Source organism: Phaseolus vulgaris, chromosome 1 (assembly GCF_000499845.2).
Source record: "Phaseolus vulgaris cultivar G19833 chromosome 1, P. vulgaris v2.0, whole genome shotgun sequence".
Classification (NCBI taxonomy): domain Eukaryota; kingdom Viridiplantae; phylum Streptophyta; class Magnoliopsida; order Fabales; family Fabaceae; genus Phaseolus; species Phaseolus vulgaris.
In genome coordinates, this window is record NC_023759.2 from 25,560,324 (window position 1) to 25,580,144 (window position 19,821).

General features: G+C 28.7%; 2 protein-coding genes across 2 annotated transcripts; one reads left to right on the top strand and one right to left on the bottom strand.

Annotated features, from left to right (window-relative positions):
- Window positions 1-2,181: 2,181 nt before the first annotated feature.
- On the top strand, window positions 2,182-3,471 carry LOC137815761 (uncharacterized). Its single transcript, XM_068618874.1, has 3 exons — window positions 2,182-2,237; window positions 2,317-2,855; window positions 3,440-3,471. The coding sequence occupies exons 1-3, from the start codon at window positions 2,182-2,184 to the stop codon at window positions 3,469-3,471; spliced, it is 627 nt and encodes a 208-aa protein (XP_068474975.1).
- A 3,322-nt stretch (window positions 3,472-6,793) lies between these two features.
- On the bottom strand, window positions 6,794-9,378 carry LOC137816131 (WUSCHEL-related homeobox 11-like). Its single transcript, XM_068619222.1, has 3 exons — window positions 8,529-9,378; window positions 7,200-7,399; window positions 6,794-7,069 (listed from the first exon to the last, which is right to left on the bottom strand). The coding sequence occupies exons 1-3, from the start codon at window positions 9,151-9,153 to the stop codon at window positions 7,052-7,054; spliced, it is 843 nt and encodes a 280-aa protein (XP_068475323.1). The 5' UTR covers window positions 9,154-9,378; the 3' UTR covers window positions 6,794-7,051.
- Window positions 9,379-19,821: the final 10,443 nt, after the last annotated feature.

Consider the following 19,821-nt stretch of genomic DNA (forward strand, 5'->3'; position numbering starts at 1 on the left):
TTCTTCCACAACCCAAGTATGGCCTCTTTGCATCTCTTTGCCAAAAAATTAACAGTATTATGCAATTAGTTTTCCCATTGATGAATAAGGGTGAACCAACGTCCAATTAATTTTCCTTACTTTTATGTATGTTTCTGATTGTCCTAGTACTTTTTTTATTTTTAATCTAATTTTTTTATTTATTTATGACAACATGTTTTTTTACTATCCATGCCACATCATTGTTTTAAGTGAATTTTGAAGTACGAAGTGTTTCATAGGTTGTTTTTGGTGTATGTTGTCCATGTCTTAAACAATGTTTTTTTTTCATGATTATTTAAATTTGCAATTTGCAAAAACGCTGTTTTATTTTGTTGTAAGCATGCTTCTATTATTTCATATAACAACTGATTTTTGCACAGCTACAAGTTGAAAGTGAATATGGAAGTCTTGGTTGGTGTAGCCTCTTTAGATTATATATGATTTAAAGGATTATAAGTTTTGTGTTTACAATCTTAAAAATGTTATAATGTTGTTTTCAGTCCTTAAAACTTTATTATAATATTGTTTTTATTTATTTTTTAAAAATAAAAAATTAACTATAAACATATTTTAATTTATTCAGGAACCGGAGAGATTGGAAGAAGGTTGGAAGTGATGCTCCATCACCAAACCAAAATATTATTGGATCAAGTGGAGGCAGGAAGACAAATTAGAATTAGGACTATGACTTTAGTTGTAATATGTTCAAATATAAAACAAATTTAATTTACTTGTTGTTTGTATTAGTTTGACAGTATCAACTTTGTTCTCTCAATGAATGAATGAAGTCATCTTTTGATTATTATATTTATAAATTTTAATTATATTATGAAGTATAATTATATTATGAAATTAGTTTATGTTATAATTTAATTATATTATGAAAATATGAAATTAAATAATATTATGAAATCAAATTATAAAATATAATTAAATAAATTATTATAAATATTAAAAAATAAAATTAAATATTTAATATTCGAATTACGATATTAAGTGGCGGTTAAAACTGCCACTATTTACGTTAGAATTTATTTACCCAGTTTTAAAGTTACGACATTTATAACTGACGCTAATTACACGCTTAAAACCGCCACTTTATACCATGCATAATATGGCGTCTGCTACAGCGGTTCTCAATTGACCGCCACATTAAACTTTGTGGCGGCAAGAATTCTGGCGGTACGCGGTACCGCCACAGACGTATAATGCGGCGGTTAAAAACGTCAATTTTTGCGAAAATAACCGCCGTATTATACACGTTTTTTTGTAGTGATGCAGGAGAGCCCGTCAGCTCGACCCAAGGGTTCGGGGGAGGTCATCGGTGATTGGGCACAAAGAGGTGAGTCGTGAGCTCAACTCAGATGTTGGTCAGCCCAGAAAAGGTAACAAAGATAAAAAAAGATATTTTATCTGTTGCGATATTATTCCAAAGATAAAAGATAATCTAGAGATAAAAGATAAAGAAATGTTTTATTTGTTGTGATATTATTCTGGAGATAAAAAATGAAGAGATATTTTGTTTGTTGTGATATTATTTTGGAGATAAAAGATAAAGAAATATTTTATTTGTAGAGATATTTTGTTTGTTGTGATATTATTTTGGAGATAAAAGATAAAGAAATATTTTATTTGTAGAGATATTTTGTTTGTTGTGATATTATTTTGAAGATAAAAGATAAAGAAATATTTTATTTGTAGAAATATTTTATCTGTTGAGATATTATTTTAGAGATAAAAGATAAAGAAATATATTATTCTGGAGATAAAAGATAAATAAATATTTTATCTTATGAGATATTATTTTAGAGATAAAAAATAAAGAAATATATTATTCTGGGGATAAAAGATAAAGAGAAATTTTATCTGTTGTAATATTATATCTGTTGCGTTATTAAATTTTATTTGTTGTGATATTATATCTGTTGCATAAAAGATAAAGAAATATTTTATTTGTGGTGATATTATTCTGTAGATAGAAGATGAAAAAGATATTTTACCTGCTATCATGTTATTCTGAAGATGAAAGATATAATTATTATTTGAATAGGCTATCATATTATCATGGAAATAACGGATATTTAAGAATCTGTTATCATGTTACTCTGAAGATGACGTGAACGATTAATTATCATTTAAATTTGTTGTGATATTGTTATCATGATCATGATCTCTCACAGTAGAGAAGTTATTCTTGTTGCTGGTCATAGAGCATAGTAGTGAAAAAGTACATGTCTAGGAAAGTTCTGGCGAGGAAAGACTTGGTATTTAAGCATCTCTTGCTAGTGATACTAGTACTACTAGTAATGCTAGCACTACTAGTAGTACTAGCAGTAGTACTAGCATTACTAGTACTACTAGTAATATCAGTGCTAGTAATACTAGTGCTAGTGATACTAGTAATATTAGCAATGCTTGTGATACTAGTACTGTTAGTACTAGTAGTGATATTAGTATTGCTAGTACTTGTAGTAATACTAGTAATAGTAGTAGGTATAGTAATACTAGGATTACTAGTGATACTGGTAGTACTAGTGATACCGGTAGTACTAGTGATACCGGTAGTACTAGTGATACCGGTAGTACTAGTGATACTGGTACTGCTAGTGATACCGGTACTGCTAGTGATACGAGTACTGCTAGTGATACGAGTACTGCTAGTGATACGAGTACTGCTAGTGATACTAGTAGTGCTAGTGATACTAGTACTGCTAGTGATACTAGTACTGCTAGTGATACTAGTAGTACTAGTAGTATTAATAATTCTAGTATTGAGAGTAATAATAGTACTGCTAGTAATACTAGTAATACTTGTATTGAGAGTAATTCTAACGGTATGATTTATTTTTAAAAATTAACTAATAGTGACTATTTAAATTTTGGTTTCATTGACTTCATCTAAGTTTGACCTTCCCAAATTGATACAACAATTTAACATTTATGATGTAAAGTTTATGATTTATTTATTTATTGTGTATAAAAATTTCATAATCAATATCGCCAAGTTGAGAAAGATTTGTCATTTTGAATAAAAAATTAAAATAAAAAAATTCTATTTAAAAACTTACATAAATGTTTTCTATTAAAATTAAACTTAAATTTTTCTCAAATAAATATTATAAATATAAGAGTTTTGCATAAAAAATCACCTATACTATAAACCTAGGATTCAAGATGTACTTACTAAATTTATTTTAATAAACAAAAATAATATATTAATTATATTTGGAAGGGGATAAAATAGTACCTGATACCGGATGGATAATGGGTTCCTTTCTTTCGATTGTGTTTTAGTTCCTCTCATTCTCCTTGCACCAGTAAAAGGTTTTCCAACGCTCAATTGAGTATTTAATATTTGAGTGTTGTTAATATTGTAATAATGACATCTTTGTTTTGTTTGATGTGCTCATTTATACAGTTGTAATAGACTCTATCATTGATGGGTTGTAATTAATGTTTATAATTATTAAAATGATATTACCTGATTTATAGTGTATCCAATAAGCAACATAAAAACATAATAGAGTATTATGTTTAAAAAATGTCTCATCAACAAATTTATTGAAACAAATACAAATTTAGAGTATAAAGCATTTTACTAATCAGAATATTTGTTGAAATATTTAATGCATTACTTGGTACACATTATAGTGGTATATAATAAAATATTACTACAAAAAAATTATAAAATTATAACAATTTTAGATACCAAAATAATTAGTTACTATTGAATTAAATTAGAAATATTTTAAAGACTAAAAAGATTATTGGTATCTAAAGTATTTTCTATTATTAATAAAAATTTATAAAGTAATTTTTAAATTGGTATCTAAATTAGCTACTAGGATTTTAGCTACTAATATTTTAGATTCTAAATTGATCTCTATACCAATTTAAAAATCATTTTATAAATTTTTATTAATAATAGAAAGTACTTTAGATCCAAATAATTTTTTAATCTCTAAAATAATATCTAATTTAATTAATATAATGATTAAATATTTTTTATTTATAATTTTTATTATTATTTAATAAAAATTTTGTAGTGTGGTTTAACAATTCACAACTAGTTTTACTATACAACATGGTATATTTAAGATTTTTTTTTTCTAATCCCATGCCTACGCTACAAATTAGTCAATGGCTATTTGACACTGGCCTAGAGTGGAGAGAGACCCTATACAATAGGCAATGACTACCTAGACTTGTCTATTTGTCACAACAATTTTTAGTTTGTAAGAACCAAAGTGGAAAACATGGAAGTAATATATATTAGTCACTATAGCTTTTTATATATTATAATTTATTATTTTATATATTATAATTTACTTATATGCTAATTAATATAAGATCTCGTAATATATTTTTTATATTAAAGATATCATAGAAAATCATTAAATAAAATTAATTTTAAAAACTAAAAATAATTAATTACTATATTAATTAAATTAAAAAAATTATTAATATTTAAATTAGTTTCTATTATTAATAAATAGTTTCAAAAGTATCAAATTAGCTACAAATTGATTAGTTTGTAATGTTGGTAGCTAAAAACTTTGGTAACTAATTAAATATCAATTTAGAAACTATTTATGAATAATAAAAACTAATTTAGATACTAATAATTTTTGTAATTTCTAAAATAAGTATATAATTTAGTCAATAAAACTATTAATTTTTTTTAAAGTTTATTTTTATTTAATAATTTTCTTGTAATGTATTAATATATATAAAAAAATCAATAAAGAATAATATATCTAATCTCGACTAAAAGAAATTTTTAATAATTTTAATATTATATTAAAGATAGAATTTAACTCGAAATCTGACTTTAATTATATTATAGTTAATGTAAATTTTTTATAACAAATAAATTATCTTAACTGATATAATATTTGTTTAATAAATATTAAATAATTAGTAAAAACATTGCACACATTAAAAAAATCATTAAATAACAACTAATTTTAAAGACAATTAGAGAAAAATAATAATTAATTATTATATTAATAATGTTAGACACTAGTTTATAAACTAAAAATACTATTAATATTTAAAATAGTTTCTATTATTAATAAAATTTTATAAATTAGTTTTTAAATTAATATCTCACATTAATTATTAATATTTTAGTTACTAACTACTTTAAATTATAAATTATAAATTATAAATTAATCATTAATTTAATTAAAAACTAATTAAAAATATAAAGTAGTTGTTGATAGTTAAAATTTTATTATTAATGTTAAATATCAATTTAAAAATACTTTATAAATTATTATTAACAATAAAAATCATTTTAAATATTAATATTTTTTAATATATAAAATTAATTAATATTTAATATTACTTTTAGGGCATATTTTTTATATTATTTAAACATGTACATTCAATGTGTATATTAATAATAGTTCAACTATTTATTAAATAAAAGCTAAATCATAGGCAATAACATAAGAGTGAGTATTAATAGTTGATTTTTTAACTTGATATAAGATATGAAAAAAAGTCACCAATAAATTCTTCAATAATTTATTTTTAAATGTAGAACAATAAGATGATAAAGAAGCCTTTACACACTTGGAGTGGCCTTAAAATGTTAGAATATTCTCTTTAATAAATTAGTACATTTTCCTTACAAATGTCACGTGCACATTTCACCAAAAGCAATTCTCTTGAAAGACAGTTCAGAATAATAAAATCATATCTCTTAATAAACTATTTGACAGATTTATCTATTAAAGCGACAACAAAAAAAATAAACTTTTTAAAATTTTAAAATGAACTCATGTTAAAAAAATTTCTGAAGTATTATATATTTTAATCTGTGAAAAAAATCATTGAATTTTTGAGTTTTTTCATAAAACATATTAAGGAAATATGATATTATTAAAGTCCCAAAGTTGATATCAGTGAGTAAAAACTTGTAGCAGTTAATATGAATGGAGTGATATTTAATGACTCTTCATAAAATTGTGAAGGCATGTTTTTTGAATTGTTTTGGAGATGAAAGTAGCAAGCAGCAAGCAGCAGCACTATGCCGCATCACTTTCCACTACAAGGGTAGAGTGTTGATGACTAGTGATTCCTGTTTGCATGAAAAGAAAACAATTTTGCAAACTGATGAAGCTCAATGAAATCCAATGAACATAGACTTTGTTGCTGTCTCTGTGATCGTCAACAATTATCTGAATTCCCCTCTTTCACTCCTTAAGAAAGGAATAGATGGGAAAAAGATAGACAACACAAGTCAAAGAAAGTTAGATATGTTTCCAACCGAGTACTAATGTTTCACTTTGGTTTGTTAATTCCCCACCGCCACTTCCTTGTCTCTATTTCTATGACCATTTTAAGGATCAAAAGTAACATTCCACGTGCTCTTCATTATTTCTTCTTCCATATATTTATATATATATATATATATATATATATATATATATTATTTATCATTATATTTATTAGCACCGCCTATATATTGAGTGAGAAAAGCTATATTGTTTAAATCAAGTTCTGACTAATTTCTTGTAAGAAGATATATCTTGAGAAGTGAGTATTTTAATCACAAAACGTATTCAGATGCATGCCAAAGAACTTTTTTGAGAAATATATGCAAGATGCATTAATGACATGTGTGTTTGAGTCCAATCTGAAACGTAAGTATATGGCGTCACATCCCTATTCAACGGAGAAATCACTCCTTTTATCTTCAAGAAATCATGTATCAAACGCAACTCTCCCTTGTTAAAGGCGAAACAAAAACAAGTTGATAATATAGAGTTTCTAAAAGCATGTTTGTACTAAAACCAAGATAAGAAAGTACAGTATATAGGTTTTTTTTTTCTAAGGTACATATATAGATATTGAATCCTATAATCACACAATAGATTATGTCTATTATTTGAGACACATATATAAAATTACGACATTAGCAAAAGTTAAAAGGAAACAAGAGGAGCAGTCGAAGCCAATCTCAGAAACTCGAAAGGGAAGCTTCCGTTGCTGCTAAGGCTGATGATACTTGTGCTCATACTTATGTTGGCTTTGATACCTGTAGAAAATAAAATTAATGAATTAATTTGGAAAAAAAAAACAGAGAAAAAGGGAGATTTTCAGATATATATTAAAAGTGACAACACATGATTTGGAATAGAAGCAATTGATTTGAAGATTCTGCCAACCAGAAAGTAGCTTTCTCCATGCTGAAGGTTCTGCATCAAGAATCCAAATTCATTGGTGAGAATTGGCACTCCAGAGGAATGAAGTAACATAACATCTTCTCCAAACACTGTCTTGATGTCTATTGGTCCCTTTGGAAGTTCTGTTGCAATCCCATTGATAAAGACTGTGATGAATGCTGAAATATTGGTGCCCCCATATCCTACCCCACAAAATAAAACAAAAGCTATTAGAACCTCAACAATTGATCACGTAAAATAAGGATGTATATATAGTATGGTTCATTTTAAAACTTTAATTTTCAGATGGTAAAGCAAAGCAAGATGATCCTATGAATGTTTCAGCAAACGCTTTGAACCTGAATACATTCCTCAAATTTTTAGGCCAATTATGAAAATTATGGTGAATAAAAAGTCATTAAACACAATATTATAAACTACATAAATGGTTACGCTGGCAATCTACTTTGATTACCATGTCATTAGTAATAGAAAAAGATAAAGAAAATTCTATTTGCGTATAAGCATTTTGATAATTGATGGGCACGGGAAATAGGGCAGAAATAAATGAGATAATATAAATGATGTAGAGGAAAAAGATAAAGAAAAATACATTAGATGAAAACATTAAAAAAGAGTGAATGAAAATAGTGTTATTTCTTATGAATATGGTGAACATATTAGATTCCTTTCAACTAGTAACATGGCGTGAGAGATGCATATACAGGGAAGAAGAAATCAAATTACCAAAAGGGGGAAAAGAAACAAAGAACATGAAAATGAGGGTAAAAAACAACAATCTAGGGTTTGGAAATCTTTGTACAGAAGTTTTGAAGAAACCAGAAAAAGAAGTGAGAGAATAAAAAGGAAGGAGCAGAAACTGCAACCGGAAAGTAGCCTCATGTTTTTCCGGAAAGTACAACTTTCATGCAATTCAAACACAGAACTGTCAAATCAGGGAAAAGGTTGCTACTTTATTCTGTAGCCCACCCAAAACCCAGTCAGCCGAAAAATAAGAACTTTTACAAACCAAACTCATTAAAATATACCATTAAGGTAATAAACACTTCGATTAATCATAACTTGTATTTCACAGCACCCATTTTAAGCCTCCTGTTACACTTAAAAAAAAAGTTAATTTCTGGAAGCAAATCTCTGATGGCGAATTTAACATTTTCCAAAAAAAAATTGTAATTTTTTAAAATCTGAAAAAATGATCACAACGAATAAGCAAATTAATCCAAACAACATTTTCTCTGGTGAAATATATAATAACTTTTAAAAAAAATCCAAAAAATTGAGTAATAATATAGAAGCATGCAATTTAATTACCAGTCTGGAAGCTCAAATTTGGATCAAAAGGAGGGAACAAAAGTGATGATGCAGGTGAGGTATGGTCAATAATTTCAGGAAAACCCACTTGAGGAGAAGAAGCAGAAAAGAAACCAGCCATGCCTTGTTGTCCACCACCACTACATGATGAAGAAGAGGAACCACCTAGGAGATCATAAGAAACACAAGAACCAAGACCCATGTTTGAAGTAGCACTTTCACTTGCAACAAGGTTGACCTGATTATGATGATCATGCTGAATTGCACCACCACCAACAAGACCATGAGGCTGAGGCTGAGGCTGTGGCTGTGGCTGAGGCTGGTTAACCGCAGCAGCGGTGGCGGCTGCTTGCTGCTGCATCATCTGGCGCTGGCGGCGGCGGGATCTGGAGCGTCGGTTCTGGAACCAGTAGAAGACGTTGGCGTCACCCACAGTGCCGAATTTCTCAAGCAGTTTTCTTATTCTGACGGTTTCATCTTTTGGAGGATTGACCATGCCACTGTTGAAGATGGATTCGAGTATGAGAATTTGTTCCGGCTTCGGAGTCCACCTTGACCGAACCGCTTCACTCTTCTCGGGGCCATGCCTTGGACTCTTTGCCTCTTTCTGCCTCTCATCTTCCATTCCAATGCACACACCAACAAATATCAAAATGATTCTTGAACCTGAAACCTAGGTAAAATAATAATACTATTACACATATCCTCTGTCTCAGTGTCTCTCTATATATAAATAAACCACACTCAACACAGTAAACTTCTTTAATGCACTCATCTTTTTTTTCCTACATGGAATAAATCATTCTAAACATTACCAGATGCTATAAATAATATTTATTCCATTTCTTTTAATGTTTGATTGGTTATAGTTAATTTTGACTGGTTGAACTAGCGTTTATTTGGACTTCGGACACGCGTTTGTAACGCAAGCAAATGTATTAAATTGGTCAAAAAATTAATGTAGAAGCTATATATAATTAATAAGCTTTGTTTAGATGCAGAAATTCACGTCAAACATGCGTTTAACCTCGTAACCAAACATGCTGGTGATGGGAATGTGTGTCCAATTGTAATATGTTGTGGAATTAGGATGTGTGTGTGTCAAATTGATTCCCAGTATAAAACAAACAGGGTCTTAATTTATATAAGAGTTTTCAGATGGTGAAATATTGAGAATCGAAATTACCTTTATAGGATTCTTCACTCTCGTTATATTAGTTCTACATAAATACCCTTCTTTTCGTGATACCTACATTATATATAGTTTTTGTTGGATTAGCTCTGTGGTGAGGAATAATTCATTTTTTTATTATAAAGATAAAATACGTGACATTTTCAATTTTATTTTGAATAAGATATCATAATGACAAGTTAACAAGACATAATAATGGATAATGCATATGAATCACAGACAAATAACTGCTCGTTAAACCATGAACTCCTTCTAGATAGCAAGGAAGAGAGAATCTTGTGAAGGAAGGTAGAATTAATCCATTTTAAAAAAATAACAAAAAATTGATTAATTATTTTTAATCTATTTTTTAATTGTAAAGTTCACTTGGAATTTTAATTTGAAAATAAAAACTTGAAGTAGAACAAAATGACGTATAATATACTTATTTTTTCTTACTTAACTTTATTTTCCAGTTCCCCGAAAGTATTAAGGATATTATTATCTCACACTACTATCCACTAAAGTGAGGCTTTTTTTAGCCTGAATTTCTCTTCAAGAATATCAGTTTCCTCTTGTAGGAGTAATAAATATAATGATAATTTTAAAGATGGTAACGCAGAATTCCAGAAATTCCGTATTCAAAGCGAATTTCCGTAACCTCATTAAGACAGTCTTCATAACAGGTCAGAGGCTCATTACTTTTGAGAATCGAAACTTTCCCTTATCATATGGAAGTCCTTCTCGGTACAAGAGTACGAAATTTAGAGATAATACAAATAAATCATCTAATTAATTAAACTATCGCCAAATATTACTATCAATAAATCGATTTATCATCATGTTATATATGAACTCTTTAGCTATAAATCCTCACCAAAATATACACTTCTTTCCCACAAACAAAAACAATATTCTCAGCATCAATTCATTCATTTAGTAATCATCTTTACCCCTCAACCCACTACAAGAATACATTTACAGATTATTTATACTTTTTCTTACAAATTACATATATTTTTTAATACAAATCATGTGTTGAAACTAAATGGAAGTATTATTATTATTATTAAATTATTACTATTATCATTATTAATATTATTAATAAAAGTCCCATCACTTTTATATAATCAATATGATATTATGTTATTCGTATTTATGTTAGCTACTTAAAATATTCTTTTATTATTAGGATATATATTAACCATAAGTGTTGTTCTTTTTTTACATAATCTACACTCTTATAATTGCTGATGGTGCCTATAATGATTTTGGGAGACTACTTTTCTTATTTTTATTCATTTGTATTATGATAATAATAATAATAATGTTAAAAAATTATTTAAAAGATCGCCAGTATGTTTTTTCCTACCAATTTTGTTTATTTATTTATTCATTTGTTTAATTAACACACTGTTAAGGAAAAATACTTTAATAATATCGTTTTAATTAATGGTATATATCTTCCTATGACTGCACATATCATATCATCAGAATACATTAAAAGTAAATAATCCTTATTAATTAAAATATCTTGTTAATTTAACATTAAATGTAGGTGCACTCCTTTTTATCTTACAAATTTTCTCACTAAATATTTCAATTAACTGTTCCTTCTGTGTTTAGTAAGTGATTAGCATATTTTAATCTAGTTTCACCTGCAAGTATTTAGGGCGACAGCAATTTTAAGGTCATTGGAAAATTTCCATAAATAGATTTTTATCAATGTAACTTCTAACACTACAAGAAAATGATGAAATAGAAGCCATTTTTTAGAGACCAAAATAATTAGTTGCAATAGTAACTAAATTAGAAACCATTTTGGAAACTAAAACAAAAATTGGTTTCTAAATTAGTTTCTATTATTTTCTATTATTGTTAAATAGTTTTTAAATTGGTCTCTAATTAGCAACTAAGGTTTTAGAGACTAAATTTAACAATTAGATATCAATTTAGAAACTATTTAACAATAATAGAAAATAATAGAAACCAATTTTTGTTTTAGTTTCTAAAATAGTCTCTAAGTTAGTTACTATTGCAACTAATTATTTTGGTTTCTAAAAATTGGTTTCTATTTGATGATTTTCTTGTAGTGTAATAGTATTTCGTTTTTACTACTTTGAAAATAACTTTAAGATGAAGAAAAATATGATGATAATCTGATGGATATACATGAACATAGAACTCTTTTTCCTTAATTTCTGGGGTCTATCCTTATATAAAGTATGTTTGACAAGTGTAACAAAATATATATATATATATATATATATATATATATATATATTTTGAATGTCATAGAGAGATGTTTTCTTACTTAAATTTTGTTGTAATAAATTCAGGGTCATATTTAATTACATGTATAAAAAAATTCATTGGAATATAGATCAAAACCAAATCCTATGAATTTCTGTGATATTTGTATTTTTAAAATGATTAGATTGAACTATTTACATTAAGAATATTGTTAAAAGCAAAATGATATATTGAAACCTTGTTCACTATACAATCTTTAGTTGATAATATAAAAAAAGTGATATTTTTATCATTTCATAAAAAAAATAAAATTTTAAGCAAAGAAAAAGGTTGTATAAGGGGTTTTATACAGTTCTTAATTGCATAATTCTGCAGTATTTAATGCATAATTCTGCTAGGTATTTGTGCCTTGGTGAAGTTTGCTTATGGTATGGAATTTGTGAGCAAGATACTTAGGTAATAGATTTTTATTATAAGGGTTGTAACACCTACCTTGAAGTGTTTTATTTATTTAATTAATTAATTAATTAATTATTTGTTGATAAAAATAAAAATAAAAAAAGGATTGTATACTGAAGAGTTGTGAATGTATTATTTTTCTATTTTTAATACACATGAAAAAACCAGTGTATCTGACAAAGAGATTGATTTTCCGTTAAAATAATTCTAAATATTATTTATAACTATTATGATAGTATATTTTAGTTTGGTGTTTATTTTTAGTCGGACATTTTTACTCCTAATTTTAAATAGGTAATCACTATAAAACTAACTGCTGAATATGTTTTATTTAATTTTTTTCTTTTCTTTTATTACTTTTTAAAAAAGTACAACTGTTTTCCTAACATATTTAAAAATAACTTTTTGTACAATTTTTATTTTTTTCCAAATTTTTTTAGAGTAAAGGAATATAAGAAAAAAGATATAGAGAAAATTATAAGAAATAGTTAATGTTATAGAAAGAGATAAAAAATCGCTGTTAATTTAATTTATTCTGATAAAAAAAAGATAAAAATATAATAGTAAAATACTATGTGTTACAAAAATCTTAAAGAGAAATAAGGAGAAAAAACGGTATAAAGGTATTTAGATGAGTTTTTCATAAGTATATATATACTGGAAAGAAAAATTAAAAAGAATATTATTAAATAAAATTAGCATATGCATAAATTAAAAAAATATTGAAAAATTATATGATAAAGTTTATATAAATGAACTTGTGTATTATAAGTTAATTTCAATTTAGGAAAAAATGAATTTTAATTTTTCTTTTATAATTGATAAAAAGTAAAGATAACTAACATGATAAAAAAAATAAAGGAAATACTGAAATGTTGTATGAATTTAGTATAATTTTGTATATTATTTTCTTCTTTAAAAATTGATTTCTATTTGATAATTTTTTTAAGTATAAATTTAAAATAGTTAATAATTAAAAATTTAATAATTAATATTTTTTATCAACAATTTAATAACTAATGTTAGATAATAATTTAAAAACTAATTTATAAATTTTATTTATAATAAAAACTAATATTAATAAATTTTTAATTTATAAAATAATATTTAACTTAGCTAACATAATAACTAGTTATTCTTAATTTCTAAAATTAATTTATATTTAAGAATATACAATCTTATATATGCTAGTTCAGACGAAAATAGTCATGTCTCATAAATGAAAATAATTTGCCTAACATAAATTTTATGTTGAATGGCAGTACATTTATATCAATTGTCAAGTTCATATGATATAATGTGAAGAAGTTCATTATTAATATAAATGTCATTAAAATATAAATAAATGAAGCATAAACTTCCAATATTCATTTCTCATTATTAGACAAACCCATTAAATTTGTACCAATGTGGTTTAAATTGCAAGACGATTAATTTGAATCAATGTGGTTTAAATGACAAGACGATTTTGGGTAGTTGATGTGATGGTCTCAGGAAGCTTTTTTGTTGTAGCTGTAATAATAGGTTTTGTTGGCTAGTGATTTTAGAAGTTATATATATACATAATCACTTGTTGTAAGATGGTTAAAATATCTCCAAAACATCTCATATTATTTCATTCTTTTGACAGATAAGAAAATTTGGAAGACTAATTTTTTTATAAGTAAAAATAATGAATGAAACTTTATAAGATATAAATAAATTTTGGAATTATTTATGTATGAATATGATCATGGATGTTTTGTCTAATAATATTCTTCTGAGACAGTAGATTTTTGGAAACTTGGCTTCACATTATTCAGCATGATTCATGAACATGCTTTATGTGGGCTACGTGATGATTGATAATTGAAAAATAAAAAGTCCTTCTACACAGAGTGCTTGTTTTCAGGAACACTATAATTAAGGAAGGTCAGGGCCAAGAGAAAAAGGTGCATTTGACCATGTAACTCTTATTCTGACCATCTTATGTAACTTTCTTGCATTTTAGCTTTTGATCGAGGCATATTTACCGTGTGCAAGTGTGGGTCCGAGAAACATATATGTATTCTGATCACGTTACTTGTTTTCTGACCATCTTTGATTCACCCAAATAATATAAACACTTGTATTATTATCTACCACATGCATGCCCTAGCTATAAATTATAGTTACTCATCATCTCATTCATGGTCATGTTTGGTGGGTGGAACATTGCTAAACTTTACTAATGTAGTCATCAAAATGGTAAAAAATGGGGTTTTATGTATTTTGACGGGTCATTTTGAATTAGTATTTTAGTGTAGAATTAGTTAAATTAAATACTTGAATCATTTCATAACCCCACAAATTAAAAATTAATCTTTCTAAGTCCTTATAATCTTTAAAAAAATAACATTCCTAACTAATTATAACTCGATTAAAAGACACTTTGATTTTACTAATTATTACTCGATTAGACTGTTTCTAAGATTGAAACTAGTTACTTCTTGTTTCTTATAAGCTTTGTACTGACTTGATCATCGGAGTGCATTCAACAGGTAGGGTCCCCTCTGTCTCAACGGAGCCGCGTTCCAACGTTTCAAAGGGAAGAACAAATTTAGCAAAGATAGACGGAGTCAGAGCTTGGGATTGATACTCTATTATTTTGTGAAGCCAATTCTAGAAGTGTGTTTAACATTAAGGTGACCTTAAATAGTTTTGAATTGTGCTATGGTCTTAAGGTGAATTTCTTGAAGAGTGGGATTGGCGGGTTGGGGATTGATCAGACTACATTGCAGCGATTTGCGACTATTCTTAATTGTGAGGTAATGACAACTAAGAGGCATGATCGAAAAGAGGTGTTAGTTAGGGGGTGTCACAAGAGAGGTTCTTTTTGGGGTGGTGTATTTGAAAAATTGAAGTCTAGACTGGGTAGATGGAAAGGTAGGTTCTTTCCTTGGCCGGGAGGATCTACCTAATTAAGTTTGTGCTTTCATCAATTTCGTTATTTTATGTCTTTATATAAATTTCCTGTTGTAGTGTTAAAAAGAGATTGTGAGCATCCAGAGACATTTTTTGTTGGGGTGGGGGTCAGAAAGGAGGAAGATTGTTTGGGCTTCTTGGAAGAAAGTCTGCGAGTCTCGTGAGGCTGACGGTCTGGGTATTATTGATTTGAAAGTTTTCAGTATTGCTCTTTTAGGAAAATGGATTTGGCGTCTAGGGACGAACAAAGGTGGTTTGTGGAAGGATATTCTTGAGTCCAAATACGGAGGTTGGAGAAGACTGAGAGATCAAAGGAATAATGTAAAAGAGTCTTTCTGGTGGAAAGACTTGAAAGAGGTTTAGGCGTTGGAGAGTTGGGGAAGGATTGAAGATCGTTTCAAGTGGAAGATTGGTAACAAGAAGAAAATTAGTTTTTTGGGAAGATAATTGGGCGGGTTGTGGTGATTTGAAGAGTGTTTTTCTGAGACTGAGTTCTTTGAGCACTCATTCTGAGTCTAAGTTGGATGAGTTTGGGAATTGGGTTTATGGAGTTTGGGAGTGAAAATTAGCTTGGAGAAGGAATTTTTTTGAGTGGGAAAAGGTTTCGGAGTCAACTTCTTTTGAAGTTCAAGGATTTGAGACTGGAGTTGGATTTGGATGATAGCTGGGTCTGGAAGGATGTCGAGCTTTCTTCTTGCTCGGTTAATTCTACATATGTTTTTTTAAGGGGCACGCTAGAAGGGGGAACAATTCCATGTATGTAAAGTTTTGGAGAACTAAGACTTTGTCATCAGCCTATATCACTGCTTAAAGGGTGTTAGAAAATAAGATAGCCACCAAGACTAATTTGGTTGAGCATGAGCTGGAAAGCTAAGACCGCCTCACAAGGACAACAACAAATCTGCACCTTCAAAAATTCAGCATTCCAGCTGCTTGTCAATATGTCACTATGAAAAGGGAAGCAAACCTTTATTGTGCAATCTCTATTGAGTTATGCACAATTTTATGTTTAATCCTGCAATTTGATTTGTAAGCATGACGGTTTGGAGTGTTGGTTCTTGTATAAGGGTTGGGACACTCCTGAAGTGTCCCCTTTATTTTAATTTAATTAATTATTTGTTGAAAAAAAAAACCAAGACTAATTTGGTAAGGAGAGGAGTAGTGACCGAGAACAGTATGTGTGTTTTGTGTGGGATAGAAGAGGAGTCTTGCCGCCATTTGTTCTTCGAGTAAAGGTTATCTTGGCTTGTCTGGAGTCAGTACTATGTTTGGTTAGACTTGACGTCCATGGATCATTCTGATCCTTGTGTTCATTTTCTACAGTTTAGGATGTGTAACGCATCTGAATTTGTTAATGCGGTGTGGGGGACAATTTGGATCGTTGTAGTAAGTGAGATTTGGAGTCTCAAGGATAAGATAATAATTAAAGGAGGGGTGGTGGATGGTTCAGAAGTGTTTGCTCTTATTCAATTAAAAGTTTGGTCGTGGGTCGTCTCCAAGGTATCGTTGACTTGTTTTTCTTATTCTGATTGGTGTCTTGATCCTCTGGTTTGAATGAATATGATTTAATGTTGATTTTGAGTGTTAGATTTATCTTAGTTGTTTGGCTGGATGTTGGCTTTGGTCTTTGTTTTGTGCTCAGGGGATGAGTATAGTTTTGTATAAGGGTTGAACTACCTCTAAAGTGGTTCCTATTTATTTAATCTTTATCACTGATAAAAAAAAAAGCGATTTATAAAGTGAGATTTGCACCCACTTATATACTATAAAATGATATTCTCTCTAATCGATATGATATCTCCAACACTCCTCTCACGCTGATACCTACCAACTTGTATTATATGAGTGGTCTAATAGCAGCACGATAGCAGGTGGCCTGATAAACCCAACAATCTCTCGCTATGATAGACTTTAAATGACTTTGATATCATATTAAGAAGTGGAATTTAAGCCTAACTCAACCTTACAAAACTGACTTATAAGGTGAAGTTTACACCACTTACATATTATGAAATGCTCTTATCTCTAATTAATGTGAGATCTCCAATAATATCATATTAAAAATTATCAACAATGAAAAAATAAATAAATGACAATATTTAAGAGGTACTCTAACCCTTTTAAAAAAAAAACTACCAAAATAATCTTAAAAAAAAACATTGTTCAACGTCAAACTTACACCATATGGATTCACGTCATTCAAATAACCCAACAATCTTATTTGTATAACAAACCTAACATAAAGCAGGCATGACCATAATTCATATTAAAAAACAAGTTTATGTCTAATCATTCTTATAAAATGGGTTTGTAAATTGAGAATTGTCTCTAGTTATATATATTTAATTAATATTATTTATAGTGTACGTAAGATTTTCAATAATTCCTGAAATTTAAAATTAAAAAAAAATAATGATCTTAAAAGGAGGGTAAAAGAAAAGAGTAGACATGTTGAAGAGGTGTGAATGCAAGAAGATAAAAGAAGTCTGAAAAAAAAAGGAGATGGGGGAGGAGGTAGCTAGGGTTTGTTTGTGGAAGTAAGAAAGTGCATGTGATAATATGCATGGAAAGCTGGGTCGCAGTAAAGGATGAAGGAAAAATTATGTTAGAAAGTAATAAAAAAAAGGGGGAACAATCCAAAGGGTAGGTGCAAGAAACCATGCAATAATTTATTAGTGGTGACGCTAAGCAAACACAGGTTACAGTGTGTGTCTCTGCAAGCCTCCCCTTTCTCTGCAACCTTTTTATAATAAACGAAAGGAGGGTAATGCTTCTCTCAGGTTCCCTTAAACCTCGAACACGTTGCTGCCACCTCTTCCTGTACCTTTCCACCATTCTTCACTGTGCAAGTTTTTCTCATCGTGTTCTGTGAAGTCAACAACCCAAAACGCCATTTTCAGCTTCTGCTTTTCTTCACATACCGTCTTCATCGACCATGAATCTCCGAGTTCATGAAATTTATGAAAAATAACTTAGGAGGTAACCGATTTTTTTTATATTTTAGTAAATCAGTCTTGAAAAATAAAGTTAAAATGTTAAATTTAATATTATTTTTGTTTGGAAAAATTCTAGTTCCCTGCATTTTAATATATACATTCAATAATAGTTACTTAATTATGGTTATATGTTTAATTATTATTGATAAATATTAAAAAAAATTATCTCATAAAATAAAATGAAAAAATAAACTATATATATAAGAGAAATTATTTTGAACATTTTTTTATGATTTATCTAAAGAGATTTTGGTATACAATAATTTAGTGATTAGTTTTTTTAGAGTTTTTGAAAAAAAATGAGAATCTAAGATTTATGTTTGTTTACCATCACAAAAAGTCATTCAAAAATAAAAAATTGATTTTATGAAAAGTTATTTCAATAAAATTTCGATTTTGATCGTATTTTAGAATTTTCAGCGTGATTTATTAAAATTAATAAATAATTAAAGCTGAAGCGAATACGCTATACACTTCGAGCCGAATAAAGAAAATATAAGTTAGAAGATTGAATTAAAAGTATTTAATAAAATTAATGAATACACTAGTTGATAAATGTTATTACAACAGGGACCAAGAACACTCGAAATAAGTTAACAAGATTAATTCTTTATGCAAATCCTTCGATTTTGGGTTGGACACTATCTTGGGCTGGACACTCGGTTTCTCTTCACGACAGGTGTTCTCGGCTTCTCCTCACGGCAGGTGCTCTCGGCTTCTCCTCACGGCAGGTGCTCTCGGCTTCTCCTCACGGCAGGTGCTCTCGGCTTCTCCTCACGACAGGTGGGAGTACCTGCAAGTTGCTCCGATGCCAAAGTCAGAAGTAGTTTAATGTTCATCAGATAAAATCACTCTTACCTTTTTCTTACTCTGAACTCCTATTTATAGGGCTTCTTTAATGGGCTTTCCCCTTTACTTTTGGGCTTTCTTTCTACACCTTTTTTATTATTTGTGCACCCCTCTTGTAAGTTTTTATCTAATTGGGCTCTTATTTTTATAATAATATTTATATTTTGTTTTATTCTTTTATGTGTCTTTTTCGCTTTCGGTCTAAACCTCTCGGTTTTAACCTAACATCTCTTAGTTGTTTACTATGTAGTTCTCGGCTTGAACCTCTCGGTTTTAGCCTACCAGTACACTGAAAATGTTCTTACAACAGGGACCAAGAACACTCGAAATAGGTTAACAAGATTAATTCTTTATGCAAATCCTTCAATCTTGGGCTGGACACTATCTTGGGCTGGACACTCGGTTTCTCTTCACGACAGGTGTTCTCGGCTTCTCCTCACGGCAGGTGCTCTCGGCTTCTCCTCACGACAGGTGGGGGGTACCTGCAAGTCGCTTCGATGCCAAAGTCAGAAGTAGTTTAATGTTCATCAGATAAAATCACTCTTACCTTTTTCTTACTCTGAACTCCTATTTATAGGGCTTCTTTAATGGTCTTTCCCCTTTACTTTTGGGCTTTCTTTCT